The sequence below is a fragment of the Prionailurus viverrinus genome, chromosome D2 (assembly GCF_022837055.1).
Source record: "Prionailurus viverrinus isolate Anna chromosome D2, UM_Priviv_1.0, whole genome shotgun sequence".
Taxonomy (NCBI): domain Eukaryota; kingdom Metazoa; phylum Chordata; class Mammalia; order Carnivora; family Felidae; genus Prionailurus; species Prionailurus viverrinus.
This window is the reverse complement of record NC_062571.1, coordinates 76,451,697-76,469,311: the sequence shown is the minus strand read 5'-3', so window position 1 is coordinate 76,469,311 and position 17,615 is coordinate 76,451,697. Positions and strand designations below refer to the sequence as shown.

The following is a 17,615-nucleotide window of genomic DNA, read 5'->3' as shown; positions in this document are numbered from 1 at the left end:
GTTGGGGAGGGGCAGAGAGAGAGAGAGGGAGATGCACAGAATCCGAAGCAGGCTCCAGGCTCCGAGCTGTCAGCACAGAGCCCATGTGGGGCTCGAACCCACGAATCTTGAGATCATGACCTGAGCTGAAGTCTGACACTTAACTGACTGAACTCCCCGGGTGCCCTGGATTTTGTCTCTGTCCAGGGCAGCAAACCCAGACACTAGTAACCACGGCCAAGGAGAGTAGTGAGCTATATCTTGGTGTCCTTTCTGAGCCAGCTCTGGAAATTCCGTGCCCTTCTGTAACAGTGTTGTGGGAGATGTATTCCTTTACTCTTGGTGGCACGGAGGTGGTAGCCCCACAGAGAACTGAGAGGAAGGGCCATTTATTTTGCAAAGTCCCCGGGTTCTGGAGCAGTCTGGGGTTCTGTGGAGGTGGTCCTTATAGGGACAGTCGCCTACTGGTTCCATCGAGGAGTTCTAGTTCATTTTACCCCTGAACCTTTATTTCCCAGTAAGGAAAATAAGGGGACTAGACCAGACTAGTGGGCATTGAATTCTAAGACTTTTTGTTCAAGTGAAAGCTGGCACAGAAGCCTAATATGCCAAATGATTAGAGTATGAAATAAAGGGTAGGGGAGGTACGATTATCTCATGGTGGGGCCAGATATCCTCTCTCTCAGTTAACCAGACAATCTGGTTAACTCTTTTGGCTACATGAGAATCCACCAAGTGTATTTATTTTCAAGACAGTGTGGCAGCGAAAGCCCAAGGGTGGTTTGGTTTATTATTGAAAAGAACGCCGGGAGTCTTGGAATCCTTTCAGACCTAGGTTGAAAACTTATGGGCAAAGTAGGTGTTCTGCGACACGGAGAGGAATTTGTGGCTGCCTAAGACTGTTCCCGGAATAGCCCACTTGTGTCTCTGCATTTATTTACTTAAGAGAAGGTCTGCTGAGGAAATGGAGTAAATTGTCAAGCTGTATTCAAGGACAGGACCGTAAATTGGTGAAATGCTTGGCAGAATGAACCCTCTTGCAGAACTTTCTTATAATAATGACCTTTTAACTTGATTTATACTGTGTGGGGAAGAAACTCGGTGTTTAGAAGCTTGCCATTCTAGCATTTGCAAAGAGAGCAGGGGACTAATTTAATATCCACGAACTGAAGATTCACTTTAGAGAAGCGTCGGGTCCATTTGTGATGTGTTCGAGTGAGTTTGCTTCGCGATTAGAGGAATAGATTTGTCCCAAATAATTCTCTTATGTGCTCCATCACCAATGCGTATTGAAACACAGCGCCCAGCTGGGGTTTCTGGCTTCTGTTTTGTTCAGCCAGAGTCAGCCAGTGAATGTCTAAAATCCAGGTGGTTGGGCGCCTGGGTGGCTTAGTCGTTAAGCATCTGACTCTTGATTTCGGCTCAGGTTATGATCTCACAGTTTGTGAGTTCAAACCCTGCATCAGGCTCTGCACCGACAGTAAGGAGCCTGCTTGGGGTCTGTCCACCCCCCCCCCCCTTCCCCTGTTTGCTCTCTCTCTCTTAAAATAAATAAAAATAAACTTAAAAAATAAATAAATAAAATAAATCCAGGTAGTTTTCCCAGATGCTGGGAGACAGTGTCAGCTGCTTGAGAAATTAACACGTGTGTTGATCCCCAATAGAACATAAAAGATCATGGAAGATGAGTTACTATTAAGTACAATGTATCATGATATGACTTCCCTCCAAAAACATTTGAGGGGCACCTGGGTGGCTCAGTTGGTTAAGCATCCAGCTTCCGTTCAGGTCATGATTTCACAGCTCCGTGAGTTCGAGCCCCGCCTCAGGCTCTGTCCTGACAACTCGGAACCTGGGGCCTGCTTCAGATGTGTCTCCCTCTCTCTCTGTCCCTCCCCTGCTTGTGCGCTCTCTGTCTCTCTGTCTCTTTCTCAAAATAAATAAACATTAAAAACAACAACAACAACAACAACAACTAAAGCAAAAACATTTTAAACTGTATGGCATCCTGGCTATTTGCAGCAATTAATATTTATAAGACTTTTTTTCATTTATCCTTTTCGAATGGTTTGCCTTGCCGATTTTTTAGTTAAAAGCTTGTTTTCTCCTACGTTCAAACTTTTCTTTATGGAAACATGTTTCTACTTTGAAAACAAAAAGGCAATGGAGAAAAAAATATTAGGTATAAAAATAGTTCACTTGATAGATCATTATTTTAGGGAAGAGGAGAGAGGAACTAACGTTTGTTGAGAGTGCAGTGTGAGCTTCTAGATGGCTGGTGTGCTTCCTCTTTTAGTCCTTGGATAATGGGAGAGATAGGATTATCTTTACCTTCCACACAGAATGTTGCCCCTTACCACACAGTTTGAATTGGCCGAACTGGGTTTGGAACCTGGGCCCACCCGAAGTGGCATTCCATGGTTTTTCCTTGACTCCAGGAAGGGGCCAAATTCTGGAGAACGAGGCATGTTTGTGCTGTCACTTCCTCTCAGGCGAGTAGCCACAGTGTGTTAGCTGGAGGTCCCCTGTCCCCTTTCCTTCAGTCAAGGGACTTTGCAGGTGTCTTGAGGAAGAGAATGCATCAGATGTGCAGGTGCAGTCATTCATTCATTCAGTCTACACACAGAGGAACAGTGTGATGCTGAGCCATATTGGAGCCTGAGGCAAAACGAAAAATCAGTAATACCCATCCATCCTGTCTTTATTTAAAATTTTGCTATTTTGCTCATGATGGAATTCTTTCCATTAATTTCGATTTTTCAAAATCATGCATGAAAATACCATTTATGTTCATGCCTGAGGTTGTTTTTTGGGGGGGAGGCAACCCCCTGAAATTTTGCACCTAAAGCCAGTGCTCCCTTTTCCCGCTCCATCCCAGCCCTGGTACATACTTTTATTTATGTGTCAGGCAATGAGCCACATGTTGCAGATTCAAGGTAAAGATAGACAGAAGCTTTCAGACGACTGAGTCAGTCGTACAAATAATCACAACACAGCACGATAGTTACAAGACTGTGCACAAAGTGTAATGGGGAAGGAGCAGCCATGGAGTCGGGGTCCCTGGGAAGATGGCTTGAATGAGACTTGAGGGCTGCCTGAGGGTTGGCCAGTGGTCATGTGGATGGAGGAAGGATGGATGGAGAGTGGTAGAAAATGGCAAGGCCCTTTTGTCATTGCTCTGAGCCTCAGTTTCCCTAACCTGTAACATGGAGAAAATGGCAGTGCCTACTTCATAAGGTCATTATCAGGACTGGAATGATTTCCCTGGGTTAAGTGCCTAGAATATAATTATCCTGGCACATAATATATATTTGATGATGATGATCTTGATGATGATGATGATTTTGATGACCATTATATGCAGGTATTTTAAAATGAAAGTATCTTTGAGCCACAAACACATCCTGAACTTTGCTTTGCAGACATCCACAGCAGTGATGGGAGTCCCAGCAGCAGCCACCAGAACCCCAAGAGCACAGCCAAATGGGCAGCCTCTCTGGAGAATCTGCTTGAAGACCCAGAAGGCGTGAAAAGATTTAGGGTTTGCCTTTTTCATTGTTGACCGGGATTGATGCAACCCACGAAGAAGTTTAGATGTCTATGGGGGAAACACAGGATGTTTTTTTTGTTTTTTTTTTTTTTTTTTTTTAACACTGAAAATGTTAAACACTGTTTAACACTGAGAATAAGGACTTTTCAGTTGTCATGGCCGAGATGGCTTTCCTGGATGGCCATGGACCAGAACTGAGGGGCATACACAGACTGTTTCTGGTTTTCATCTGGCTGGATGGGAGCGGGTAGGGGTGACGGGGACGAGGTACCGTGCTCGCTGGCAGAATCTACAAAGAATTTCCAGCTCTGTGACACCTGGGAGGGGGTGGTCTGGGTCTCTCTGATGTGAAGGTTTGTTCCCTTGTGCATTGGGGATTCCCAGGACTCATTATTAATAGAGTGAGAGGGGTGGACAACAGCTAGAAAAGTGAGGTTGAACCCAGAGAGGAGGGTGGATGGATGGGAAGTGTCAGTCCTGCCGACAAAGAGCTGCTCTGGCTCGCAGAAACCCCAGGTGTCAGAAGAACCGCGTGTGACTTCTGAGAATGCCCGGTGTCTGCCTGAGTCCCACCAACTCCTGTCTTTAAGTCTTGGGCCAGGTCAGGGCAAGCCCTGATGCTGTCGGTCCCTGTTTTGGTGCCGAGGGAGGGGTGACGGCTGGTCTACTGCCATTCCCGGACACCAGGCCATTGCGAGCCCTGTCTGGATCTCACGGAGGACGCTTTCCTGCGCACAGCGGGATGACAGGGTGTACTGCTCACTCCCCAGCGTCTGCCAAACGAAAACTCACCTCCAACTTAAAATCGTTTTCATCGTGGCATTTTCAGACATGCTTAATAGGTTTTCTTTCCTTTTGTTTAAAAAAATGGGGCTGATTTTAGAGGAATGTACTTTGTTTAAACACTGTCTGGAAGGAACTAATATATCTCCCACTTTAATTTACTCTTTGGTAATTTATTGCCAGCTTAGCCTTAGTGAGTAGATTCTTGCTTCATTTTTACTCTTCCTCACAGTGTCAAAGTCATTAAGTTCAAATGCGTATGAAATTCTAGCTTTAACATTAAACATGCACTTTGTTTTTCAGGATGGAGTTTTTCGCAGGGTGACTGCACCATAGTCATTTGTTGAATTTTGCCAAACCAGTCCTTGGAGAGAAACACATTATTTGTTTGCTTGTTTGTTTGTTTGTTTGTTGTTAAAGTGGAATACTGCTTGATGTTGTTTCTTCTTTTTATTCACAGGAATTTTTAAAAAAGGAATTCAGTGAAGAAAATGTTTTATTTTGGCTAGCGTGTGAAGATTTTAAGAAAACACAGGATAAGAAGCAGGTATTTCTTCCAGTCTGTAATCACATTCTTGATAATTTTTTCTCTCCTTATAAAGTTCAGCTGCCTTGGGGTGCCTGGGTGGCTCAGTCAGTTAAGCGTTCGACTTTGGCTCAGGTCCTGATCACACGGTTCATGGGTTCAAACCGTGCGTCGGGCTCTGTGCTGATAGTTCAGAGCCTGGAGTCTGTTTCAGATTCTGTGTCTCCCTCTCTCTCTGCCCCTCCCCTGCTTGCGCTCTGTTTCCCTCTGTCTCTTAAAAATGAATAAACGTTAAAAAAGAATAAAAAAAAAATAGTTCAGCTGCCTTGCCAGTAGGCTTTGAAATTGCCTGGGTGGCTCAGTCGGTTAAGTGTCCAACTTCAGCTCAGGTCATGATCTTAATGGTTCGTGAGTTCCAGCCCCGTGTTGGGCTCTGTGCTGACAGCTCAGAGCCTGGAGCCTGCTTCGGATTCTGCCTGTCTCTCTGCCCCTGCCCCACTCGAGTGCACACATGCACGTACAACATGCTCTCTCTCTCAAAAATAATAAACATTAAAAAATTGTTTAAAAAGAAAAGAAATTGCCTAAAGAAATCAGATCTATATTGGATTTGGGGAAAGACTGAAGCTTCAGATTAGGTCTCTTGGGTGGATCAAATATTAATAGTTTTAAAAAGTGTGTTAATTTTTATTATTTTTATTTTTTTTTTCAACGTTTATTTATTTATTTTTTTGGGGGACAGAGAGAGACAGAGCATGAACGGGGGAGGGGCAGAGAGAGAGGGAGACACAGAATCGGAAACAGGCTCCAGGCTCTGAGCCATCAGCCCAGAGCCCGACGCGGGGCTCGAACTCACGGACCGCGAGATCGTGACCTGAGCTGAAGTCGGACGCTTAACCGACTGCGCCACCCGGGCGCCCCCAAAAGTGTGTTAATTTTTCAATGGAGCAGTTCAGATGGACAAGTATTTAAAGCAAAAATGACAATTTATGTCGTTTCAAGTTCATCGTCGCACACGATTTTTTTTCTTCATGAATAAGTTACGAGGATGCTTCCCCAGAGTTTGACGTGTTGGCATTTTGTACGGATGTAGTAAAACGATAAGCAGATGTGTGGCAATAAAAGTGCTACTCGAATCAGATAGATTGTCAATTATTCAACGTATCTTTACAAAACATCCTGCCATTGGCAGGGGTCCCACAGAGAACCCAGGGTTCTCCTGGGCATATGTGTGCTTTTTGCAGGAGGTCGCCTTTAATTCTGACGTCAGTGGATTTTCTGTCCTTGAAGGTTGAGTGCGAGGGGAGGTGGAGGAGATTACGGGGAAGGAGGCCTGTGGATCGGGTGTGTTTGTGAAGCCTGTGCCTGTGTATGTCTAAGAGGCTCCCAGCTAAATGCCTACAGGGGCTGGTGAGGAACATGCATCCGCAAGGCTTTTGGTGTGAGGCTATAGGGAGTAGTGGGGACTGGGGCCACTGTGGGCAGCCAGCATTGCCTCCAGCGGCTGCGGCTGAGTGTGGCTGACTTTGGCAGCGAGCGCTTGGGGGTCTGTGGCTCTCTGGGCTTCCCCATGCTTCGAGTTCTGCCCACCTACATCTTCACTTGCCCACCCTTGCCCCCAGAACCCTGAGGGGCGGGCCTTTCTTCCTGAGGCCCCTTCTACCTTCTTCAGCCCGGTACGGCCTGGTTTTCCAGAGAAATTGGGCGTTCGGATTCTTATGAAACCACTCGATTCTATAAATGTTGGAACTGATTTTCAAAAGATGGAAAACCTTGCCTGCCAAATGAAACACATCCCTGGGCAGATGCAGCCTGTGGGCTACCGGTCTTGAGCCTCTGTCTCCAAAAGCCGGACTCCACGAGGCCGGCAGCCGTTATGTGTTTGTAGACGACAACTTGGAAAGTGTTCATCATTGGTTTATTCAAAGCCTTTTCCTGACTCAGACACACTTCTCCCAAGATGGAGCAAAGGGGCCTTCTTTCCGCTGCTTTCCTCTCAGTGGGGGCAAGGACAGATGCTAAGATTTGTTCTCTTTAGCTCAAATTTCTTAGGTCAGCCTAGAAAGCCTTCCCAGGAAGGACTCTTGGCATTTGCTTCTTTCAAGCTTCTTCTTCTCCTTGGATGACTTTGTCTGAGCCTCCCGGGTGGTGAATGGCCTCTGGGGAAAAGGGAGCAGATGGTCCCGCCTGCCTTGGAAAGCTAGGATGCCACCCTGGAGGCAGAAGCACTCAGTTTCCCTTTGGCCCCATATCCAGGACAGGGCCCAGGGACCACTGTTCATAAATGCTGCACCGTGTAATTGATTTGCCCAGCCTCAGTCTAAAACCCGGGCTGACAGTCAAGCAGGCAAACAGATGATGTTCATTTTTCTGCCATATTCTTTGTGTGTTGAGGGTGAGGGGGGCCTACAGATCAGCCAGCCCTCTCCCCTGGCCCCCCTGCCACGTTGTCCTCATCAGGAGGTTGAGATCCCCCTGCGGCTGAGCTGGGACTTGGACCAGCCTTCTGAGGTCCCCCAAGCCGCTCTGCCTGCACACCGGGCTGGTCTGTCCTTTGGTTCAGCCGAGTTGACCTGATCTTTGTGGAATGCCTGCTCAGGGCCAGGCCTTGTGAAGAGACACCCAGGGACAAGACAGATGAGCTACTTTAGGGAACGGGCATCGATTGGCGAAGCAACTTGTTAAATAAGCCTTGCCAAGTGTGCTGAGCAGAGAAATGGGAAGTGTGGGTTCTGTGGGAACACAGGTGGTGGTCGGTGGGTTAGGGAAGGTAACACTGAAGTGGACTTTGGGGGTGGGGGTAGTGTTCCTGGAAGAGGGGCCAGCATGTGAGGAGGAATGCCTGGCGAGAAGGGCGAAGGAAGAATGGGTGACGGGACAGTGGTGCTTGAGGGGCAGGGTGGTTCTGCTGTGTGTGAGGCTGGGGAGGGAGGGGAGCCCACACCTGGAGAGCCTGGGGCCAAGGTGGACACTGGAGAGCCCCGGTGTCGGGTTGCACATCCACACCCTACGGACAGAGCTTCCGGAATCTGGGAGCCCTTCGCCGCACTCCCTCTCCTGGTGCCCAGCCTAAAACCCCTTGGAGGTTTAGTGTCCTTAAGCCTGGAACGTGCCTGGCGATTGGTCTGGGGCAGTGAATGCAGATGGGGTTGGGAAGGAAGGGAGGAAGGAAGGGAGGGAGGGAGGGAGGGAGGGAGGGAGCATCGGTGAGGCCCGTGTGGCTCAGTCGTCAGTCTGGGTTATCACACTGAGCCTCATGACTGGCCCCATCCTTCCAGATGTGTGGGCTGTGGTTTGGGAGGTTACACAGAAGTTGCCGAGGCTGCCCAGCTTGGTGCAGACCCAGGTCTCCGACTGCAGGGCCTGGGTATTCTCTAGTGCGTCTGGCTACAGGGGAAGTAAAACCAGGAGTCAACTCTAAATCACTAATTTTAAAAAGTGGAGGCTGGGAAGTGGGCCCAAGCGAATTTCACAAGACTTGTCACGTCTGGTCCAGCGGGGAGTCTGTGGAGGGGGCAACTCTACAGTGAGCCAAGGTGGTGGCAGGATGGATGCGAATCTTACTTTGCCTCTGTTATTTTATTTATTTTTTTTAATGTGTATTTATTTTGAGAGAGAGCACAAGTCGGAGTGAGGGGCAGGAGGAGAGAGAAAGAGAGGGAGGGAGAATCCCAAGCAGGCTCCACGTTCAGCCCGATGTGGGGCTTGATCTCGTGCCCCTAGGATCGTGACCTGAGCCGAAATCAAGAATTGGACGTTCAAGTGACTGAGCCGCCCGGGTGCCCCTGCCCCATTATTTTAAATAGGACCCGTGCTGGCTTGTTTTTTCATGCTTTTACTAGGATTATCCAGCTAGAACTCTCCAGAGCACTTACCAACTTATTTGGCATCTTTATTTCTTTATTTCCTTTCGATACTGTCTTCTCGTCCCTCTATCATGCAGGCTCTGTGGGTCTGAGATGGTTGTCTGTTTTCTCCCCACTGTCTCCAAGTACCCAGAGCAGCCTGGTGCAGTGCGGACTTCTGGTTCTCCCCACTCAGGTCAGCTGGCACCTGAGGACCCACCAGGGATGGGAGCCTACCCCCCTCCCCTCCCCTCACACTGCAGTTACAGCCTTAGGGACGGACGTGTATTCTCAGAACTCCAAACAGTGGAACAGTGCTGTGCTCCCGCTGTCTTCCCTGGCCTGTGCTTCGCCTCCTGGCAGGCCCCTTAGATCGGGACGGTCTTGACACTGCGCATGTGTGGCAGGGATGCTGGGCTTTAGGAAGTTGGGAGGGTGACGCCCCACACCCCTGCCCTCCTTGGGGTTCCTGGGGTGGTTGTAGCTTTTGGGGTGTTCATACTCAGGCAGCGTTTAAAGCACTTCTCTCCCTTCCCAGTGTCTTTATGGCTTGAAATTTTTCTATCAAGTGCCTCTTCCCCATGAATTATCAGGAGAGGTGGGTCTGTCTTCTAAAACCAAGCAGCACTGGGGTGCCTGGGTGGCTCAGTCGGTTAAGCGTCCAATTTTGGCTCGGGTCATGATCTTGCAGTTCGTGAGTTCGAGCCCCGCGTCGGGCTCTGTGCTGACAGCTCAGAGCCTGGAGCCTGCTTCAAGTTCTGTGCCTCCCTCTTTCTGCCCCTCCCCTGCTCACACTCTGTGTATTTCTCTCTCTCTCAAAAATAAATGAACATTAAAAAGAAATAAAAACAAAAACAGGCAGCATTTATGAGTTATAAAACTTCAGGAAAAGCTCCAACCAAGTGTTCATTCTTTGGGTATCCCTGAATTCGTTCCTTCCTTCATTCATTCCTTCACTCATTCATTCATCTGGCAACATGTGCATACTGGGCTTGTTCACTGTGTGACAGAGATTGAGATGGATATGGCGGTTTGTACAGATTTGTAAAAGCCATTGCTCCAAGAGCAACTTGCACTGGCAATTAAGTATAATGATACCTTGCATTTTTACAGTGTTTTAGAATTACAGAGTTATGGGGAAAGGGGTCTATGGTATTTATGATTTTTATCGTATATTATTTAACACTAAAATTTGATCCAGGGTTCAGAGCATTTGAGCTTCTTATTTAAAGTACTAGTGAAGGTTTTTCTAAAAAGCTAAATGCCATATTCTTTATTAAAAAAGAAATTATTGGGGGCACCTGGGTGGCTCCGTCGGTTGGGCGTCCGACTTCGGCTCAGGGCATGATCTCACGGCTCGTGAGTTTGAGCCCCGCATCAGGCTCTGTGCTGACAGCTCAGAGCCTGGAGCCTACTTCAGATTCTGTATCTCCCTCTCTCTCTACCCCTCCCCTGTTCATGCTCTGTCTCTCTCTTTCTCTCAAAAATAAATAAATATTAAAAAAATAAAAAAAAATTTTAAAAATCCAAAAGTGGGGACGCCTGGCTGGCTTGGGCGGTTGAGCATCTGACTGTTGGTTTCAGCTCAGGTCATGGTCTCATGATTCATGGGATCAAGCCCCAAGTTGGGCTCCGAGCTGACAGCATGAAGCCTGCGTGGGATTCTCTTTCTCCCTCTCTCTCTCTCCCCTCCCCTGCGCTTGCTTGCTCTCTCTCTCTCTCTCTCAAAATAAATAAACAGACTTAAAAAAAAAACTAAATAAAAATTCAAAAGTGACCCATGTTCCTTCAGGAGTAAGATGGGCTGATTCTGTTTACCCCACAGTACCCCCTCAGATTTCATTCTCCCTGTGGTTCGGGCTGTGCCTTTCAGCATGAACTTGGCTGGGTCCAGGCTGGTCTGACCGGAGCTCAGCTGCTCCCAGTGTGGTTTAGGTCTGGCGTTGGCCTGCCCTGCGCCCCTGTTCCTTCTGAGCTAACTCAGCACTTTTAGATGCTATCTACCAGCTTCCTCTTGCTATAGCTAAGCTTTCACTTACTCACATCGCTGTTGACTGTATTTTCACGGTTAAGACTATTCTTTCTTGTCTGCTGCTGAGCCGAAGGGCTCAGGTCATGATCTCACGGTTCGTGGGTTTGAGCCCTGTGTGGGGCTCTGTGCTGACAGCTCAGAGCCTAGAGCCTGGAGCCTGCTTCGGGTTCTGTCCCTCCCCTCTCTGCCCCTCCCCTGTTCATGCTCTCTCTCTCTCTCTCTCTCTCTCTCAAAAATAAATAAACGTGAAAAACATCATAATCTCCAGTAGCCCTCTGAAACGCTTCTCAACAGTGTTGCATGGGCTCGGGCCTCTTGGTTTATCTCTGCAGCTGGAGTTCACCCAGGGCCATCCTCTTCTGACCACAGCTCCCACCCAGGCATCCCCGGGTCTTCCTCAGCCGCCACCAGCATCCCCTGGCCCCTTGCCTGCTTCGGGGACCCAGACCCTCCTCCATCCTGAGTCACTCCCTCATGCTGGTGCAGCACAGCCAGCAGTAGCTTCTTGAGACAGGGGACGTGACAGGTGGACATTTATAGATCCGGTTGAGTGAATTTTTTTCTACTTTCCCCATTCACTGATAATGTGATAGAACACAGCATTGAATTCTAGGTTGAAAGTCCCTCAGAACTTCGAAAACACTGTCCCTTTGTCTTCCGTTTTTGTCAGGAGTTAGAATTTTATATGTAACCTGTTTCGTTTCTTTTGCTTTTCTCTCCTCGGGAATAGTATAGGCTCTTTTCATCACTGATATTCTTTTTTTTTTTTTTTTTAAGATTTTATTTTTAAGTAATCTCCACACCCAACGTGGGGCTCAAACTCAGAACCCTGAAATCAAGAGTCACGTGCTCCACCAACTGAGCCAGTCAGGCACTCCCGTCACCAATATCCTAGAACTGTACAGTCAGAGGCTTGGGGGTGGGGTGGGGTTCCTTTACCGTGTGGGTACTTGGTGGAACCTTTTAATCTGGCAGTGTGCAGTTCTGGGGAATGCTGTGTTATTATGTTTATCGTTGCCTTTTGTGACTCCTTTCCCTCCACTTTCTTTGGCCTCTTTCCCACTGATGGTTCTCCCCCGCCTGGACTGAGCCCTTCATTTTATCTTTTCTCCCCCTCCTATTTTTTTTTAATCTCTTTGGCTCTTTGTTCCTACTTCTCTTTTGGAGATTTCAACTTCATTTCCACATCCTTCTGTAGAATTTTTTTCTACTTTTATTTTCTCTAGACTGGGGCCCCGTAGTCTCTTCCTGGTGGCCACAAGCCTGATATGCTTACAAACCATATGTATCTCCAGTGCATTGGGCTGGGACGATTTTGCTGGTAGGCCTATGGTAGAATTCCATTTAAGTGTTTGGTGTCTCATCTTTGTCCTCTTCATGCCTCTGTTCTGCAGCTTTCCTGAGTCAATATTTTTCTTTCTTCCTTTCTTCCTCCCTCCTTCCCTTCTTTCCTTCCTTCCTTCCTTCCTTCTTTCCAGTAGGTTCCATGCTGGATGTGGAGCCCAGTGGGGGGGCTTGAACACACAACCCTGAGATCAAGACCTGAGCTGATATCAAGAGTCAGACACTCAACTGACTAAGCCACCCAGGCAACCCCCCCCAACCCTCACCCACCCTGAGTCAATTTCTGTAGAGGAGAAAAGTCTAGCCTCCCATGGAGAAGGGACGGGGATAACAGCTCAGGGTTGGGGGCTCAGAGACTTGGGAGTGTAGTGGCTTCTTTCTGCTGTCCTCCTCATCCCTCCCGTCTGGGTTACCTGATGCCCCGAGTTCCTGCCATTTTCAGACCTTCCTTGCCGGCACTCCCTCCCCACGCCTGCAGGTAAAGATTTGTTCTTGTTGCTTTCTGCAGAGTCATCTGCTGTCCCTCCAACTGCTTTCCATTTCCTGAGCCAGTTCTCGGAAATATTCTCGAATCATCTGCTTGATATTTTCTTCGCCTCATTCTTTGTCTGAAGCTGCTATGACTGAAGGTAGTGGCTCGACCCTTTATTTCTCTCGGGTGGCCTCTCCCGTCGTCTGCATCTCTGGCAGAGCAGCGGGAGTGGAGAACGGGCCAGGTGGATATGTGCATGAGGCAGAGCGAATGGATGTTGGTGACAGGTATTGGGGACCGTGGGTCCCAACTTCTGGGAATAGAGACTGCAGGACCCGCTGGCCAGGATGGGCCACTTCATTCCTTGCTGTTAAGCTGGAGGTGTCTGCGGGACATCCAGCCCCACGTTTCTAGAGGTCAGTTGGCTCTATATGGTCAGTAGGTTGAGGGGAGAGGGTGGGCTGAAATCTTGGGAGAGCATGTGGTTAGGAAAGCAGTCTTCCTAGGGCAGAAGTCCTAGGAACCCTGGAATTTATGGGGGAACAGAGAGACAGGAGCCTACAAAGGAGACAGATAAAAACAGGAAGGTGTTAGAGGATCCCGAGAGGGTGGCCAGCGGCCAGAGAGCGAACCAGAAGAAGGTCTGAGGGGCTTAGGCACTGGTGCCATCAGTGAGCTGCTGGGAGGCCCAGCTGGCAGGTGGGAGGAAGCCAGGCTGAGTGGGTTGAGGAGGGAGGGGCGGCACAGAGAAAATGGAGACACAAAATGCACGCTCTTCCTTGGAGATGTTTCGACCAGAAGTCATGAGTGGGGAAGTCATCGACTCCAGGGGCACGTGGAGTAGAAGGAGGTTTTGTTTTATTTTCCCAATGGAAAAAGTTTTAGCTCACTTAATGGATGAGGACGAGGAGCCAGAACATACGAAGCAACAATCTTCTGAGCTTCGCAGTGCTGCTGCCTTGTCCTTCTTCTGGCTAGATTTCTGGGGCTGACGTTAAAGCGAACTTGCTTCTCCTAACCATGCATTTGTGGGGAGTGGTGTTTGACTGCTGACTTCTGCCCGAGCACTGTTATGGCTGACGCATTGCCAGGCAGGAAGAAGGGCCCCAGACTCTCGGGGTGGCTGGGAGAAGCTCCTGTGAGTATAGACGTGCCCACAGACAGTCCTCAGGTTGATGCCAGGAGTCATCAGAGGGGCCCAGGTGGGGCAGGGCCAGGTGCTGGGCAGGGGTGCTGTCTGCAGGGCAGGTGCTGTGGCGGAGGCCGTAAAGGCTGGAGAAGAGAAGCTGGCCATCACAACCAGAGCCGTAGGCCCGGGCAGCTCCCCAGGGGTGGATGTTCTGTTCCTGTTCCAACAGGAGCTAGGATAGGGTTAACAAAGCTATGGAACATCTACCAGAATAACTCGAGAGACCTGGTTCTTCTTTTTTGTTAAGATTCTCAGCATGGACACCAGGCCTTCCCGTGACTGGCTTGTGGTCTGCAGTCTGAGGGTTTCCCTTTTCAGTCACGCTTCCTATCCTGGCCCAGATAAGCTCTGCTACTGCAGCCGGTCCCCTCTATGTGTTCAGTCGGAGGTGGGGGCAGCCATGGGCCGGGTCAGCCCTGGGCTGGGTGCCTCGGGGACCCCACATCGTTCCCAGACAGACTCAGGAGGGGTGGCTGGGGACCTCAGGGTGGTGCTGAGCCACCCAGAGGCTTGGATACCTACAGGCCCCCCAACCCGCCTCCTCTCCCAATTCCACCACCTCTCCCACCACCTCCAAGCCTCAGGCTACTCATTGGACTTCTCCTTTGCAGAAGACCCAGGATAGCCTGGACTCATCTGGAAAACGTGTGTGTGTGTATGTGTGAATGTTCAAGGGGGAGGGGAGACCCAAAGAGATTTCTATTTCCAGAGCTCTGCATGGAGTTCACCAGACTAGCTGAAATTTCGTGTACTTTCGCAAAGTATTGTTCAAGCAGGAAGTGGTTTTCCAAGAATGTTCCTCCCTGACAGAGTGTGGGGTGGGAGTGAAGCTCACGACTTTGTGGAGTGGGGGGTCTTTGAAAGGCAAGCAACTCCAAAGTGCTGCCCTATCTGCGTCTCTGATCATCTCCAGGCCTGTCCCTCGGAATAGCCATGGTTAACTTAAGCTGCATCATTGCGTTTGGCATCAATTAATTGTTCACAGTAATAGTTGATCAAGAAATGACACCATGGCCTTGGGCGTTGGCCCCCACATGGGTAGTCTTCCTGCATATACGGTCCAGACTTTCTTTCTGAAGGACAGGATGGTCAGGCCTCGGCCCCATGGCGTCTTTTGTCAACTAGTGCCTGGAACCAAAATAGGTTACAGAACTGCCTTCCCCCTCCTTTCAAGCACCAGGCAGTGAAGCCTTCTGGTGGTTTCTATAAGGCCAAAGGTTTCCAGAGCCTGGGCTTTCTGAGCCAAGCTCTGCAGCCTATGTGGGATCCCAGATGGGCTCTCTGGAGAGAATGGCAGTTTTTTAGGCCCCACGAAGCCTCCGTGGCCCCTCCTCCCCCGCCCCCATCATGGCTCCGTGGCTGCATGTCCGAAGCATTTGTTTCCAGCTCTGGGGGATGAAGTACTAGTCAGGCTGGAATGTTCAGAGAACCAAGCCCCATCTTTGCTGCCAGCGAGGTGCCTCCTTTCTTTGGGAGAAAATAGAACCCTCTGGGGACGCCCTGCTGTTTTCAAGACAGAGCACTTACCGTGAGTGTTTTTGGTTGCTCCAGCCACGTAGGTTTTCATTGCAACGTGAGTGCCGATGGGTGCCCCTCGTCCAGCTGTGCTCACAAGCCTTTTAAGGGCCTGCATCTACTTAGGACTGATGCTTCCCAGCGGGACTGCTCTCAGTGTGAGCAGCGAGCATTCTCCCCTTTGCTTATGCCCACATCCCAGTACCAAAGAATCCGTGTCCTGGAATGTGACAGACTGTATACCTGGAGGGGGTGATGTATCTCACCAGGCGTGGAATTGGGGGGATGCAAGGCTTTGGAGCCAAATAGCCCCCAGTCTCCCTGCAGGCTCCTCAAATAAGCCACATAAGCTCTCCTCTGTGTCCTCATCACGGACGTGGCTCCAACAGGAAGTGACACTCTGCTGGATGCTCAGGGATGTAAAACCCCTAGCATGTGTCTGGGGCATAGTAGGTGCTAGATAACCGATTGGGATCTGTGTGCACGGTTTAATTTGCTTTTAAATTGTGGTAAAATACCCACAGCATAAATCTTACCACTTAATCGCTTTTTAGGGCTCTCGTTTTTGCTGTTTTAATCATCTTAAAGTATACCGTTCAGCAGCATTAAGTACATTCTCAATGTGGTAGAGCCGTCACCACCATCCAGTTCCAGAACTTTTTTATCACCCTGAAGAGAAACCTCTTACCCATTTGCAGTCACTTCCCATCTCCCCCATCCCCCAGCCCTGGACAACCACTCATCTTTCTGTCCCTATGGATTTGCCTGTTCTGGCTATTTAATACACATGGAACCGTGTAGTATATGGCCTTTAGTCACTGGCTTCTTTCACTCGGCATAATGTTTCCAAGGTTATTCTGTGCTGTATCCTGTATCAGAACTTCATTTCTTTTTATGATTGAACAATATATGAATGATTGAGTCCTTATTTTGGAGACTTCACAGGACGGTCCTGAATGGTGTAGAATTGTCATTCACTCTGGGCCAGGATTCTTTCTGTCTTCATTTCCGAATGGATAGTGTAGCAATTTCCGGACAGGAGGTGTGGGTACAGATGCATGGAAGGAGGGAGGGAAGGGGCTAGGCCAAGCATGAGCCCTCCCAGGTAGAGCTTAGCTCCGAGGCAGCAGCCAGAGCCCCCAGGGGCTACAAAGCTGCTTCTCTTGCAGCAACGGCAACTTCTGGGCCTGGCCAGAGTAGAGAACCGGGCTCAGGTGGGAAGGGCTGGGCTCTCAGATAACAGGCTCCCTGTGTCACCTCCAGATGCAGGAAAAGGCAAAAGAGATCTACATGACCTTTCTGTCCAGTAAGGCCTCATCGCAAGTCAACGTTGAGGGGCAGTCCCGGCTCAATGAGAAGATACTGGAAGAACCACACCCACTGATGTTCCAGAAACTCCAGGACCAGGTAACCTGACTTTCCTACCTGCATCTTGATTTGACATTTATTCCCAGGCTGGAAGAGTTCAGTTAAAACTAAATGTTAGACGCCCCAGAAGCTGCCCCCTCCAGCTGGGTAAACTGAGGCACACTGAAGGGCCATGGTCAGTGAACGAGAGGGGACTAGAATGCCAGGCTCAGAATCTGATCCGTAGGAACCTCCCTCAGGCCTGCTTATTTTTGGTCTACACACAGTTTGAACCAACAGGGTTATCTGTCTTCTCAACCCAGATTAGAAGGGAGGTTGAGCTATCTGAGGAGCCCACACTGAGGAAGCAGCATGTAACTGCTGAAGGTAGGAACAGACAGAAAAATCTAGAAAGCAACACTCAAAGCGGTAGGGGACCTGAGGCTGTTTTTATGCAAATATCTACACATTGCCGCCTATTTCTGGTGGCCCAAGACCATAAGCTAGTTCATAATGAGTTAGAATGAAAAGGTTAATGTTTGGCACGTTATTCCATTTAAAGCAGGAAAAATTGAGTTTAAAAAGTGGACCTCTGAGGGCTAAATTAGTTTTCTGGCAAGCTTTTTTTATGAGATATGCCAGTAGTAATAGGAAAAGGGATGAAAATACACTCCGGAGATTTCTTAGACGGGAATTTGCAGATGTGACTATTCAGAGGGTGCTCTGTTCTTATAAAATGTTATCTGCACACTTGTAGATGATGGAACGCAGACGAACATCCAACTTCTGCTGACCCTAGCCTTACTGAGGGGGCGAAGGCCTTCCTTGGCACACAGTTGGAAATTAGCTTTTAGCTTAATTCAGCAGCCCTCAAAGGTGAGCAAGCCCATCTGGAGGGCTTGCTAAAACAGACCCTGGGCCCCACCCCCAGAGGTAATCTTCAACTTTCGTGGTTCCCAGGTGGCCTGAGACTTTGCCTTCCTAACAAGGTCTCTGATGCTCCAGGTCCTGGGACTGCAATCTAAGAACCGTG

At 49.1% G+C, this 17,615-nt stretch overlaps 1 protein-coding gene across 2 annotated transcripts in view; it reads left to right on the top strand.

The window, feature by feature from the left end:
* The window catches only part of RGS10 (regulator of G protein signaling 10), a 41,325-nt gene that overhangs the window by 9,486 nt on the left and 14,224 nt on the right, over nt 1–17,615 (top strand). For both annotated transcript variants that reach the window (XM_047825909.1, XM_047825910.1), the window contains exons 2-4: nt 3,402–3,520; nt 4,773–4,859; nt 16,499–16,642. In XM_047825909.1, the coding sequence (XP_047681865.1) occupies nt 3,402–3,520; nt 4,773–4,859; nt 16,499–16,642 (350 nt within the window). The remainder of the gene's footprint in view (nt 1–3,401; nt 3,521–4,772; nt 4,860–16,498; nt 16,643–17,615) is intronic.